Source organism: Leptodactylus fuscus, chromosome 1 (genome assembly GCF_031893055.1).
Source record: "Leptodactylus fuscus isolate aLepFus1 chromosome 1, aLepFus1.hap2, whole genome shotgun sequence".
Lineage (NCBI taxonomy): Eukaryota > Metazoa > Chordata > Amphibia > Anura > Leptodactylidae > Leptodactylus > Leptodactylus fuscus.
In genome coordinates, this window is record NC_134265.1 from 297,094,687 (window position 1) to 297,110,095 (window position 15,409).

General features: G+C 45.5%; 1 protein-coding gene across 2 annotated transcripts in view; it reads left to right on the plus strand.

The window, feature by feature from the left end:
- Positions 1-3,511: 3,511 nt before the first annotated feature.
- The window catches only part of GALNT7 (polypeptide N-acetylgalactosaminyltransferase 7), a 126,183-nt gene continuing 114,285 nt past the window's right edge, over positions 3,512-15,409 (plus strand). For both annotated transcript variants that reach the window (XM_075258258.1, XM_075258251.1), the window contains exon 1: positions 3,512-3,910. In XM_075258258.1, the coding sequence (XP_075114359.1) occupies positions 3,785-3,910 (126 nt within the window). In that variant the 5' untranslated portion in view covers positions 3,512-3,784. The remainder of the gene's footprint in view (positions 3,911-15,409) is intronic.

Here is a 15,409-nt window from a genome sequence, read left to right on the forward strand (position 1 = left end):
TAATTTTCCCATGGGGCCACATAAGTAATTGAAACTATTCTAGAGGGCCATGTGGGCCACAGCAAATTTAGCTCCACCCACTTCTATGTTGACTCATTATGTAGACCCATTCTCAATCATCTTTCCATGTGCCCCCACACAGTATTATCCTCCTACAGTCACCCCTACATTATATGTTCCCACATTATAATGTTCCCTTCCAACTGCCCCACAGTATTAAGTCCCTCTCCTAGTGCTCCAATTTAAACTGGTGGAAACTAGAGGGGACATTAAACTTGGGCAACTGGAAGCAACAATTAAACCGTAGGGTAACTGGAGGGTGACATTAAACTGGGGGCAACTAGAGGCAGACAGTCCCCCCTCCAGCTACCTGCACGGTTTAATGCCCCCTCCAGTTGTCCCCAGTTTAATGTCCCCCCAGTTTAAGTGCCCCCTTCATCTACCCCCAGTTTGATGTCCCCCCCTCCATTTATCTACCAGTTTCATATCCCTCCTTCATCTGCACCATTTCATGTCCCCCCTCCATCTCTCCCCCAGTTTCATGTCCCCCCCCTCCATCTCTGCCCAAGTATAACATTCCCCTTCCATCTCTGCCCCCAGTATAACATTCCCCTTCCATCTCTGCCTCTAGGTTACTGAGACACAGACACACTCTCCACCAGTGGCGTAACTACCGCCATAGCAGCGGAGGCAGCTGCCACAGGGCCCGGGACATTAGGGGCCTGGTGACAGCCGCTACCGCTGCTATCATTATACTTGGGGGTCTTTTCGGACCCCCGGGTATAATGATTGGCGGACCGGGAGAGGTAAGAAACATAAAAAACATGTTACTTACCTCTCCACGATCCTGTCAGGCCTCCTTCCTGTCGTCCTTTCTGACGTCTCTGACGTCACATAAACCCGGCCTGCGTCCCGGGTCATGTGACGTCCGACGTCATAGCAGAAGGACGGCAGCAGAGAAAACAGCGTAGGAGCCGGGGGACAGGTAAGTAACAGTGGTTTTTTATTCCCCTGGGTATCCGATTATTATACTCTGGGGTCTGAAAAGACCCCAGAGTATAATTGTTTATGGGTGTCCACTATGGGGGATAATACTGTGTGCAGGGGCCACTACGGGGGATAATACTGTGTGCAGGGGCCACTATTGGGGTACAATACTGTGTGCAGGGGCCACTATTGGGGTACAATACTGTGTGCAGGGGCCACTTTTGAGGTACAATACTGCGTGCAGGGGCCACTATGGGGCATAATAGAATGCGCAGGAATGCGTAGGAGGGGGTCGGTCGAGGTCTTCGGTGTTGGTCTTGGGGGGGTCCCCATGTCAAAAGTTTGCCACGGGGCCCCGCCGTTCCTAGTTATGCCACTGCTCTCCACCCTGCATTCCACATCCCCCCCCTCACCTCTCAGTACCTCCCCTCTCAGTACCTTAGGACACACACCACACTTCTTCATCTTTTTGCACTGTTCTGCTGGCACTAAGACACGCCTCCCTAGTCAAGCTATGAGGGCCAGACTAAATTAGTCAGGGGGCCGTACATTGCCCAGGTATGGTCTATGGGGTGCGTGTGCTTTCATTGCTCACAGCTTTTGAATGCATACAGTATTCCATTCGGGTGGGCCTCAAGAAAGACTTCCTGAACAGAATACCAAACGCAGATGTAAACCAGGACTAAGTGCTAGCCAGATATCCAAAACTAAGAGCATATCAGCATAGCATCTATATAGTCTCCCAGATTTTGAGGGTTTACCAAAACTATGAGCAGTATAAATGGAAATGTTCTTGTCTGCATATAATTCATTTTGGATTAAAAAAAAAAGATCCATATTTTTGTTGGATAGTGTAGCATAGCCTATTGTGTATATCTAGTCTATACCATTTTCAGTTGTGCCATTTTTTGGGTCATCCTCCATCTTCATTCCTTTTTTCCTTCTGACATGGTTACTTTCCCTGTTATGCCTCTAAATTCTCAGACATTCACTACCTAAAGCTCATCCTATTCATGATCAGCCGATGGCCATCTTAGGGTAAGTTCACACAGAGTTTTTTGGTCAGGATTTTGAGGCCTTATCCACCACAAAATTCTGACCAAAAAGACGGCTCCCACTGAAATCAATGGGAGCCGCTCAGTTTTTTCCGGGAGCCGTTTCTTCCAGCTCCCGGAAAAAAGAAGCGAGATGCTCATTCTTCAGGCCGAGTAGCTTCGCGATGCATTTCCGCAACGTGGTTTCTCAGCCTAAAAGTGGTCACAGAACCGGACAGGGAATAGTGTGATAGAGATGAAGCGGCACCAACTTAGGTGCTGTTCTTTTTCCTATACTTGCCACATTTTTTTTTTTGGTCCCTAAAGTCTTTAGCAGGAAGAACATAATGTAGGTCTCCTGTACCCAATAAAAAAAAAAAAAAGCTGTGCAGTTAAAAAATGTAAACGTTACCTTCTACAGTTTGGTCAGCTGCCACTGTAAGAAGGCATAGCTTCAGCAGTTGAGACATTGCTGGCCACATCATGCACCTTCTGTCTGAAGCTGGTGGAATCCCTTGACATGCTCTAGATAAACAACATTGTCTAAAGTAAGTGGTTCCTCATTAAGAAGAGTGACAATGGGATTTCTTGTATGTAGTAGACAACTTTATACAGCAGATGGCACCCTACCTAGTCACCCTACCATAGGAAGATGAAGGTCAGCAGGTCTCCATAATGTCTCTTATCAGGAAGAGACGGTACAGGAACTTATAAGATCATGCATGCCCTGCTAAGGATTCTGGGTAATAAACATGAAATAAGCTCTCATTGGTGATAAAGAAAAACTTGCTCCTAGTGCCGCCTTCTGGAAAGTAACTCCCTATAGATTAATTCATAGTTTTCAAAGAAACCTAGCATAATTTGAGAATAATAGCCAAACCAGAATAACTCTTCCAAAAGGACACGAGTCCCATCCAGAGACCGCTGTTTAGAAGCAAGTTCCTCTTTTTCATCAATGGGGAAGATGAATAAACACATCTAAATCCCCAAAGTTCAGGCAGTTTGAGCCAGTCTTCCCTCTCTCTCCCCGCTCCCCTCCCTTCCCTCCCCTCCCTCCCCCAAGCTGGCTCGGGTGCTCAGGCAGTGCTATTGTGTTAGTTAGAATAGTTATTGTGTTGCTCCCTCGTGTTTGTGTGTTCTTCAATAAAGCTTCGGGCACTGTGTTTACTCCCCTCCCCCCCCTCCTCCACATGCCAGATAGCTAGTTGTTGAATGCATGCATGCTGTGGGGCTAGGAAGTACTGGTATGAGGTAGGACGAGGCAGAGCACTCAGGAGACTTCTTCTGGGTCTCTGCTTCGCCCTGCCCCATTAGGTATGGGAAAAGTATTTCTATTTATTTATTTATTTATTTGTGCAAGTATTGTAAGCTGTGTATCAAATGCGCTGCGACGCAGTACTTTGTAAATACTTTTGCTTGACGACTGATTGTGAATAAACGCATTTACAATCAAAAAGAGGCGGGGTGAAGCAGGGGGCAGCAGCGGGACAGTGCTGAGGGAGGAGAATAGAGCCCACACTGTGTGTGAGAGAGAGAGCAGCCTCACACCTGTGTGTAGGAGAAGTGAGGATGATGAAGGAGCCCTCATCGCAGGCTTGGATCTAGCAGGCAGCAGCAGCAGTGTGTGTGTACTATGAGGGCAGCAGTAGGCGCGCTGTGTACCATGTAATAAGAAGTCCGTGTACACAGCACACTCCTCACACTTTCCCCAGCCACTGACTACACCGTGACTGCTGCTCTCCCTCTCTGCTAGGAGCTCAGACATGAGGCTGAAGCCTGGCTTCCTCCTGCGCAGCCTGCTGGTGCTGGCCACTTTCCTGGCTCTGCTAATCCTCTGGTCCTCCCTCTCCTCCGGCCGGACAGAGCCCCCGCACTCCCAGGTGGCCCGGGTGAGTAGCGCCTTTATGTACTGCCTGTGTATCGCCGTGCTGTGTATGTGTGTACGAGCGGTGACATGTGCAGTGCTAGCTCCAGTCCTTCCTCCTCCTCCTCCTCTCCCATTCCCCGACCTCCATTACCAGAGGGGCCTGCTACATTGTCAGGCCGGCTGCCTCACTCTGACGAGGTGGATTAATTAATTTCACTAACCGCCTTAATTGGGTTTCATGCCGTGAGCACAGCGGCGGATTGCGCAGCATCATACACGGGGACGGCGGACTCCTAGACGTGCTCTATGTCCGGGGAGGGAGGCGCGTCGAGTTGGTTGCCCCGTGGGGTTCTGGGTAGTTGGTGCCCCCCAACGGTCAAACCGTCAGAGCTCGCAGTGGCCGTGAGGGAGGAGGCGGCGGGGGGCCGCGGGTGTCCATGTCGTCCTGCTCATCATCATACACATCTATGGGGCTGCCCTCTTAGTAGCTTAGAACCGAACCTAAATTCCGGTGGGATATCGCTCCGCCCATAGACCTCTAGGCAGCACTGTAACCTGCCATCTGTGTATCCATCCGCCATAACATTAGCGCTCCCGTTAGTGTATATGTGCGGGTTACTATTGGCCCCATAGATCATGTGCTGTGAGGCTGCAGGTCAGGAAGTTCCTCTCACTTATTGCATGCCATGCATTTTCTGTACATGCTCACAGTATATTCTTAAAGGGGCTTCTAGAGTTAGAGTGACATAAGTTCACATTGGTGTTGGGAACCTTTGTCAAATAATAATGACAGATACAGTTCTGGAAACCCAGTGGACCCCATTATAGTCATACTGTATCTTCTCTGCTATTGTCGTCTTCCTATTCCTAATACAGAATTGAAAAATTTAGATAACAACCCAGATGTGAACACAGCCTGAGGCCCAGTGCACATAACCACAAACGGATACGGGTCCGTGAAAAAGAAGAAATGGACAGCACGTGGATGGCGTCCATGTTTTCCATGGACTGTCTTTGTCATATGGTGCTTTACATTTCAAGAGCGGTTACATAGACAATACACAAAAATAAGTCTAAAATGCTATGGCCCAGTTAACATCTGTGCTCGGGTTTCCATTTGGGGAACCCCCCCCGCCCCCCCCACAGAAACCTAATCTGTATAAAAAGCAGTTACCTTAGGAAATCCACAGACCACATAGACTCAAATGGGGTCCATGTGGTTTCCGTTCGGTTTCTGCTTGAAGAGAGTGAAAGATGTGGAGAGAAAAGTGCCGCTTGCATCACTTTTCTCTCTGCGTTTTTCACGTGGTGAGGGGAATGGAATCCCCGTACGTAGTACAAGCGCAGATGTGAACCCAGCCTAACATAGTGACCATTTGGAAGAGTGGTATAGAGGATCGTGCCGCAGGGGCTTACTGCCTATAAGGGAAGGGGATACAGTCAGTCAGTGGGGTTATATAGATGAACAGGTCCATATGCTGATAATGGAGAACACCAGGACCATAACTGCAGCTGTATCAATGAGTATTTGTGTTCCTAGGGTTCTTCCATATAGACCTATGTGACTGGAGGGTTTTCTAGAACATTATTAAAGTAAAATAGTTACTAGCCCTTTATCCCCATCGTGATTCTGTGCCCATTGCCAGTGTCTAAGTACCACTTTGACCCAGGGACAATGCAGTTACATAACTGTGACATCATAATGTATATGTGACATCATCAGGATGATGTCTTCAAAGCTGGATTTACCCTTTATGTTTGGACAGTTATAGTGATGGGGAATATGTAGGGGCAGATTTATGAGGACTGACTAAAATAAGAACTGTTTTTATTGCAATCTTGTTGCAAGGTGAAGGACGGGTGGCGGGGGACTGAGCTATGTGGGAGTCATTTCCAATTTTAGAAGTTGCCAATAAGTGTTAGGCATGCAACACAGCCAGCATGTGTCATATTTGGCGCAGTCTTGGCTCTTAATCCCACGCCCACTTATTTTTCCTTCTGACTTCCGCCGTACATGTATGATAAGTATCGGGAAGGGGTTGTCTCATCATGACAGCCTTTTAGCTGGATGGAGTTCTGAGTTTACACAGAGGATATGAAGAGCAGTTTATACATACCTAGGGTGATGGTCATGACTGAGAAATTCACATTTTAATGCCCCAGTGCAGGGAATGCAAGTGCCCAGGAGGCTGCAGAACCTTCACCCCAGCAGGTACTTCCACTACTGCCCTCATCCTCTGTATAGTGCTGCCAGCCGTATTGAGGATACAGAACTGGCAACAGACTGACACAATGTTCCACTGCATGGGAAATAATAATCATTGAAATAAATATTATTCCATGTAACATATGAATGGTGCAGGACTACAAGAGCTGCAGTGGGCTGCGGTTTGTTGACCCAGGGTGTACAGGTACACCGGCTCTGTATACTGATAGGCCTATCCTCTGACATATAGCTATACTACCGATTTCCAGTCTTTAGACCTCTATACAACTACACGTCAGTTTCTGTTACTGGTCTGACACACCATTGTAGGCAATGAGTTGTTTGAGCGGCCCTTTGTATAGAATGATTTGTTAGAGATTTCCAATGACAGAAATCTCCGAGTGGCACCAAAGGGGTTTGGAAGCTTTATAGTCGTGAAGCCTGATGGAGGTCTGAGCTCATAAATGTCACTCATTTCTTCTGACATGTCGATCTATAGCATGCTAGGAAAATCACTCTCAGGTGGGTTTCCACTTTATATAGGGTCAGTGCCCAATTATCAGCTCACCTGAAGGAGTAGCGGTGTCACACTCCACCTTGTGTTCTCTATCCACTTTCACACTGTGTAAAAATCTGTATTTTATATACGACAGTGTAACAAGCCGGCTGTGGCATCCGCCATTTATATAGCAGTGCTGTGTCTTACTGCTCTGGGTGCTTTATAGCCATTACTTAAAGGGTTGTCCACTTTCCATCAGTTCATTCTCCCCTAAATATGTTCTGTCATTGAATGTTATTTTTCTTAAGATTCACCTGAAAGCCATCAGTTGTAGCGATAATGGCTATTTGTAAGTGATATCGCCTGGCCCTTCCGGCCAAATAACTATTATCGCTGTTCTCGAATGTTTTAAACAGTGTTTGTGGAATACAGTCTATTGTAAAGAATAGGAGAGTCTGATTTTGTGACTGTAGGAATAAAGCTGACCATACATATTAGATGATGGTCTGATAATTTTGATGGAACTGTTCAACCATGTCATTTTTGAGGGCCTCCTAACTCTTTTCGTGTTGGGGAGCGAAGGACCCATTGTTCGCAGTGAGATAAACTGCGGTCAGATATATGTCTTTCTCCCATTAATTAATAATACATTTATTTATATAGCGCCAACATATTCCGCAGCGCTGTACAATTTGTAGGGTTCAAATAGAGACAAAAAGATGCATTACAAAGAAAGTCATTTCACACAATGGGACTGAGGGCCCTGCTCACAAGAGCTTACAATCTATGAGTTAGAGGGGGTGACACAAGAGGTAGCAGGGGCGGCATTACTTATACAGAGGTCAGACACTTTTGTAATAGAGGTGACTGTCATTACACAAACATAAGACTTTATGAGCCGTCACTAGTGGTGTCGTTTAATATGTGGATGGAGCTTGGACCTATAAAGTTAGCCTGAAATGGCATCATGTCATGTGGGAGCGGGGACAGAGGAGGGTTAAATTTTGGGTATTCTGATTATAGTACAGAAGGGTTTACATTAGAAATTGTGATAGGCCTGTCTGAAAAGATGTGTCTTTAGTTTGCGTTTGAAACTGTAGAAATTGGGAGTTAATCTGATTGTCCGGGGTAGAGCATTCCAGAGAAGTGGTGCAGCTCGGGAGAAGTCTTGTATACGAGCGTGGGAGGTTCTGATAATAGAGGATGTAAGTGTTAGGTCATTGAGTGAACGGAGGACACAGGTTGGGCGGTAGACAGAGATGAGGGAGGAAATGTAGGGAGGTGCGGCATTATGGAGAGCCTTGTGGTGAGGGTGATAACTTTATATTTTATTCTATAATGAATAGGTATTCAGTATGGACAGCTGCTGTTCTCATCCTAGCATGCAAATGTGTGGGGAGATTAAGCAAGATCGCTATTATATGCATATTAATGGATGAAATACAACTGGCCAATACTTCTTCCCCCTAATATGCCATCAGGGGAGATATAGCCCCACATGCTCACATATACTTACATTAGATGGTCATCCAGTCCTGAAATGGTCTGACTCGCTAACAATCGTTTAATGCATATGGCTAACTTAATTTCCCTCCCTGTTTCTGTAAAATATCCATGTGTAGATACATTTGCATATTTTCGTTCTGTATTCTACTGACATGACACTTAAGATGAAAGTTGGATAAAATCTTTGCCTGAGAAGGGTTGTGGGTAAAAAAAAAAATCAGCAAATATAATAAAATAATAAACCATTCAGTCCGCACCTTTTCATCCCATATATATCCTGCATCTGCTCTGGATTAGCAGGGAATATCAGAGGTGATTATTTTTTAGGGTTCTTTCCATTTTAACATATTTGCTGCTTGTCTCAGACAATCCCAGTTCTTTTTTTAATTATGAGAATTGGTCATCAATAAGAGATTAGTGGGGGGAACAACATCTGGGACCCCGCTGATCACCTGTTTGAAGGGGACATTGTTCTCATCCTTTCTCTATATGTATCATAACCTGTCTGTTTCATAGCTGCCATGCAATGCGTTTACAGCATCATCCCATTCCCTTCTACAGTATGAAACAAACAGTTTGTAGTGTCACATGTCAAGAGGTCATGGCACCTGCATAAGTGCTGTGGCCCCTTCAAGCAGCTGAAAGGCAGGGGTCTCGGGTGTCGGATTCTCACCAATCTTTCATTGATGACCTATTCTTAGGTAAAGTCATTAATAAATCAGAACTGGACAACCCCTGAAAGGACAGGATCTTCTTTACACCCGTATATTTGTATGTCTGTATACATGTGCCCTAAATAAATAGCTAGTATTAGGCTAGTTTTACGCTGTATCAGTCTATGATGTGAGACTGTCTGTGTGTGAGCCCCATTTACTCTCATGTACACTATGCCAGGAGATGGTCTCCTATCTATGATGCCACATGCTATCCTGTACTATGTTCACTATAGGACAGTATGTTACGTAGAGGCCGGGACTCTTGGCATCATATATAACTATAATGCTAGGACTAGGAGTCCATCTCCCAGCATCGTGTACAGGCCGGTAAATCTGTTTCACATCTGAGACTCTGGCAGTACGAAATCGGCCTCAGGGATCCAATTCACAGTTCAGGAGCCAGTTCAATTTTTATTTCTTTATTTTTAGTAGCAATAAAATAAGTTAGTTGTCTGCTGCAAATTTTTTTAGGCTTATTGTGACCACCTGGCTTGTGGGATTTGTCCATCCTGAATGATGAGATCTCTAGGTAATAATTTGCCAGGATTTTGGTGTAGTCCAAGTTGACATGTCTGACCCCAGATCACGTAATTGCGGTTCACTTATTTTCTTTCTTGGAAAACCACTTGTTACCTGAAACCGGGTAAGGCACTGTACAAAGAAAACGCTTGTCACAGAGGTTGTGTCATACTATTGTCTTGCGGTGGAGCTATGGTGACGTGGTTTGATCTATTGCTAGTCTCTGTTTGACAGTTCCAAGAGGCGTTGTTCACATTAGACTACGTATTTAGAAAGCATTTGTCCTGGAGGTGACCAGCCCAAAATTTGCAATTATGTAGACTTCGTTAGTTTAGACACGTTGATGTGTGAATCTGATGTGAAGACTTGTAGGACTGGTTTGTCAGCTGTCAAAGGGTTTGTCAACAACTGTAGTGTGGAGTGGCCTACTTTGCAAGGCTTCTATTGATGGCATATGGCTAGACACAGGCCTCCTGCAAAGAAGGCTATGATCATGACGTATATGGCACAGGTTACCACTAAATATCTATAAACCTGACATTTAGACCCCATGCACGTGACCAAGTGTGTATCCGAGGTGGGGATGATGTTGCAGCGTAATGCACTCGGATGGCACTCTGACATCTGAGTCTATTCTCTTAACCTCTATGGCAGTTTCCGATTCTTTCGGTTCCGATCATACAGCGCAGAATAGGATCTGCATTATTTTCATTGGAACGGACCGGACCATAGGACACCCCACAGATGACACACATGGGCTTGTACATAGAAACTTATAATCTTCAAGTCGTCTGAATACAGTCAATGCACTCTCTACTGTAAGCAGGTCTGTATCACTAGGAAGGGTACCTTATAAATATGCAGAGCCGTATTCTGTCTTCTGCTGTCTTCACCCTTGCTTGTTTAATTAAACACACCATTACTCCTTGATAAAAGCCTTGCTGTACTTGCACAAAACAACACAGGTTAAAAAAATGTATGTTGGGAAAAAATGTATGCGCAAACATTTCTGCTTTCTAAAGTTGAAGAGATGAAATGATCTGACATTGTAGGCAATTTAACTGGTATTGGTCACTTTGATCATACAAGATATTGTCATTCTGAGGCAACTTCTGCTGGGTAAATGACAATAGCATCCAATGGTGTGTGACAGCGAGCCTTCTAGCATGTTATATATCCTATAGCATCTGATCTTATGGAATCGACTCTTTGTATTAAGAGTTGTACCAGCTGTTACAGTTATCTGCTATCAATAGAACAGGAGATGACTGTGATAAGTGGGGGTCCTACCACTGGAAACCCCACAGATCTTGAAAGCTGGGGTCCGTTATCGCCGTCCTCATGGAGCAACAGACTGAGGCCCGGTTCACATCTGTGTTCGGGGATTTCATCCCCAAGCGGACTCCCAGAACGGAAACCCGAACACAGATGAGAACCAGGCCTAAGTATGCACTCTGCTGTTCCATTTATTCCCTATAGGAATGCCGGAGATGGTGGAGTACTGTGCTTGGCTATCTCTGGCATTCCCATAGGTAGGAGCAACACTCCAGTATGACTTTTTTTAAGTGATGTGAGGTAGTCGCCCTTGTCTAGTCTCTGAGCTCATGTCTGTTTCCTGTTTCTGCAAAGCACTGCAGAGCTTATACTAAAAAGAATCTTTCCGAACCTTAGGCATCATACACACGATCATGTGTAAATTGTGGTCTGCAAAATACAGCTTGGCGTTCAGTGGTTTGTGTTCGCAAACAGAACAGTCAGTATTGTATCAGTGTGTCATCTATAATTGTGGATCCCCTTCCCAAAAAAACTAGCGGGTAGCTAGTTAACTGTTCTGCAAATACAGACACCATACGAATTACATCTGTGTTCTATAGGCTTCTATGGGCTAGTCCGTGCTGTGGCCTACACATGGGCTTGTGGAAAACATGGTAATGTGTATAGGCCCAGGGAAGTTAACGGGTCAGCGTGATATCCAGGATAAACCAGGATAGTACGGTGAAATAGCACAAAGTCGTGTGCATGAGGCCTTAGACTATGAGGAGGATGTCACCAAAGGTCCGACCTGTTGATAATTCTGGCACAGGTTGCAAGGTTGTATGTGCCAAATGGAAGTCTGCCATGTTAATATTAGTATTTCAACCAATAAAAGCAAAGCTCCTTTTTATTAATCTTGTCATTCACTTATTATGGGATTGCTTTTTTAGCAGTTCCTTAATAAATTATGGGAAAATGATAAAAGAAGTGAAGTTTCCCATTAACATCTAAGGCTAATGCTTTGTGTGGTGTTAACCTGATCTGCATAGCTCTGCTGACTCAGCTGTGAGTCGGAGCTAGTGAAGCCTTTCTGATGTTGTTCAGATGCTCAAATAACATTTTGGGCAATTTCAGCAATTATTTTCTGCTGCTGTGTGGTGTTTTCATCAGGGAGCCTTGGATAACCATTCAGAAATATCTCTCACTATGATACATAATGATTTAGTCAGTTTTTGCTTTTCCAGTATTCCTGTAGATTTGCAGGATAAACCACCGGATGCTTCAGTCTACATAGCATTAAAGGCCGCTGGTGTTTGCCTTCATCCTGACATGTGGCAGTTTCATATGTAATGTATGGGAGACGTAGCTTACACACTATTTGTATTGTCTTATTTTCCAGTTTGGAGATAGATAAGAACAGTAAATATATCCACAGTGCGGTGTTGGTGTGGTACACGTGTAATGCAAACATAATCCATTCATATCCACATCACTTCCTGCTCACTTCATTGTGCCAGGATAAGTCACAAGCTTTCTGGTGTTAGAAAGTGCTTAGTGAAACAGCTGCCTATCTAGAGAAGGAAAATGGATTTTGTGAACTTGAGGTTGCCCTACCATAATGACTTCTTGAAGTTTTTTAAGGGACAAAACATATTTATACTAGTTTATGCAGGTTTGGACACCCCCAGACTCCTCCCTACTCTAACCCACTTGGCACATCTTACGTATGTCCATTACCTATTTCTCTTCTTTTTCTCACCAGTTGTTTAAAGGGATTCTATCATTAAAATCATATTTTTTCTCGATCACATGTAAAAATACCCTTAAGAAAGGCTATTCTTCTCCTACCTTTAGATGTCTTCTCCACGCCGCCGTTCGGTAGCAATCCCGGCTTTCGTCGGTATGCAAATGAGTTCTCTCGCAGCACTGGGGGTGGGCCCCAGCTCTCAAACAGCACTGGGGGCGTCCCCAATGCTACGAGAGAACTCTCCAGCGCCGCCTCCATCTTCTTCAGGAATGGCCTCTCTGCACGTCTTCTTCCGGAGCTGGGTTCAAACTTCTGCGCTTGCGCAGTCAGCTCTGCTGTCAGGACTCAGGTAGAGGCGACTGCACATGCGCGTGGCCGTTTTTTGTGGCCACTTACCACAGCTTACTGTGTAAGCGGCCAAAAGAAAATGGCCACTTCCACCAGGCAGGCATGCGCAGTCGGCTCTGTCTGAGGCCTGATGGCAGAGCCGACTGTGCATGCGTAGAAGTTTGAACCCAGTTCCAGAAGAAGACGTTGGGCTTCAGGTTGTTCCTGAAGAAGATGGAGGGGGCGCTGGAGAGTTCTCTCGTAGCATTGGGGACGCCCCCAGTGCTGTTTGAGCGCTGGGGACCGCCCCCAGTACTGTGAAAGAACTCATTTGCATACAGACAAAAACCGGGATATCTACCGAATGGCGGCGCGGAGAAGACCTCTAAAGGTAGGAGAAGAATAGCCTTTAAGGGTATTCCTACATTTCATCGAGAAAAAATATGATTTTAATGATAGAATCCCTTTAATAATCTGTATTTCATTAACATTCTGCCCTTTCCTTAATAGAAACCAACTTACCATTCACTGACCTTTTGGTGAGCCTGTGATGGACTTGGGCTCTATTCACACCACCATTGTGAAAAATGGATGAAACGGTCATTTGTTTTATTTATTTATTTATTTATTTTTGTTTCTTTTTGTAGACTGTTTGCATTTGTTTGCCAGCCGTCTTCATAGACTTGAGTCTATTGAGTGATACATGAAAACGGCCAAAAATAGGCCGATCAGTTGTGTTAATAGGCCCATAGGATTGCATAGGTTTTGTCACTGGGGAAATGGCAAACATTGCCTGAACTCTCCCCCTGCTGTCTTAATAGGCTTCCTCATTAGAAGTAGTATAGTAAGACCTCGCAATCCGCAGGGAATAGTTTCCAAGTCTAACCACAGGTACTGGAAATTGTGGAGTGTAACAAATGTCTGTGCTAACTGTGATGGTACAGTAAGCACAGCAACCTACATCCAATGACCTATGCTTAGGTTAGGTTATTAATATAAAGTCCTGGTAACCCGCTAACCTATTTGTTGGTATCTCACAAGATGTCTGTGCTCCTTATAACATCGCTACCTGCGGTATGTGCAGTATGATCAGCCATGTGCTGCCACTAACCACAGGTAATAAAACTGTGAATAGTTGAGTCTTACTGTAGTAGCATATCTGTAGAATACACTATTTCTTTCTGATCGGTGGGGATACAGCTACCTGGATTCCTACCAATCTGCCAAATGAAGGGGTCACATTTTTATTGCTTGTGCCGTTCCAGTAGCGGCTCGATGAAGCCATTGTGATCATGGGGCAGTCTTGAAGCAATGGCATATCCTTAATCATCCTACATATGTCCTTATTTAACGCGCCACTGTCTCATGACAGTCCTCAGCACCCACTCCTGCTATTCCTGTCTGTTTTCTATCACTCACAATATAAAACATGATATTGTAGGCGGTGTTTGAGTCTTTCTATGTCATCTCAGTGGAAAACAGTATTTTAAAGTTTCAACCGTTCTTGAAAGTTTTCTATATTTTCTAATCCTCGTGTCACGCAAAACATTTCTCACTAGTTTTAAAAAATTTTTCTTTACTAATTCAGAATATTTATTTTGTAGATGTTTACCATGTACTTTCCAACTATAAGCATGTAGATAGAGTACACGTGTAAGGCTAAGGCCGCACGGGCCGTATCCGTAGCACTAAAGCGCTCTTGGAAGTACAGCTGCGTGAACGCATTGTGGTTTTTTCCATAACACTTTTAAGAGAAAGTTCAGAGTTTTCCTCTGCGGACTTTCTGTTACCATTACCGTATATACTCGAGTATAAGCCGAGTTTTTCAGCACAATTTTTGCGCTGAAAAAGTCCCCCTCGGCTTATACTCGAGTCAAGCGCAGAGGGGGAAATTGTTATATACACTCCAGACACTGTATTGTTTGCACGGTGTAGGTTGCACTCCAGCCAGAAGGTCCACGGGGAGTGCAGCGGGATTCCCTCACTATCCGGCTCCTGCAGCAGCTCCTCGCTCTCCGCCTTCAGCTGCCGCCGGTCCGGACCCCCGGGGAGCGCCAGCATTGTCACTAACTGTGCAGAGAGTCATCAGTTTCGGCGTCGAGTCCACAGGAAGATGGCGCTCCCCGCGGGTCCGTACCGGTGGCAGCTGAAGGCAGAGAGTGAGGAGCAGCTGCACCTGAACAATCACCAGCCTGTAGCTGCCGCAGGAGCCGGACAGTGAGGGGATCCTGATTCTGCGCAGTGTGGGGTCCACAGGAAGATGGCACTTCGTGCGGGTCCGTACCATGCCGCCAAAACTGCTGACGCTCTGCGCAGTTAAGGAACGAAGATTGCCGGGGTCCACAGGAAGATGGCGCTCCCCGCGGGTCTGGGCCGGCGGGAGTTGAAGGCAGAGAGTGACGAGAAGCTGCACTTGAACCATCACCTGGAGCTGTCGCAGAAGCCGGACAGTGACGGCATCCTGCTGCACTCCCCCTGGACCTTCTGGCTGGACAACCTTCTCTCCCTGGAACAACTGCAACAGAATGTGAGTACACCGTGCAAACAATACAGTGTCTGGAGTGTATATAACAATATCCCCTTCCACCCCCACCCCCCCTTGAAATGAATAAGTAAGAGTGATTTTTCAACTATTTATCCCCTAACCATAGGATAGGAGATAAATACTAGATTGATGTTGATGGAGGGTCAGGGTTTGGGGTGCTGGAGAAGGGGGGGGGGTTGGTTGTCTGTCTGCCCCTTCCCTG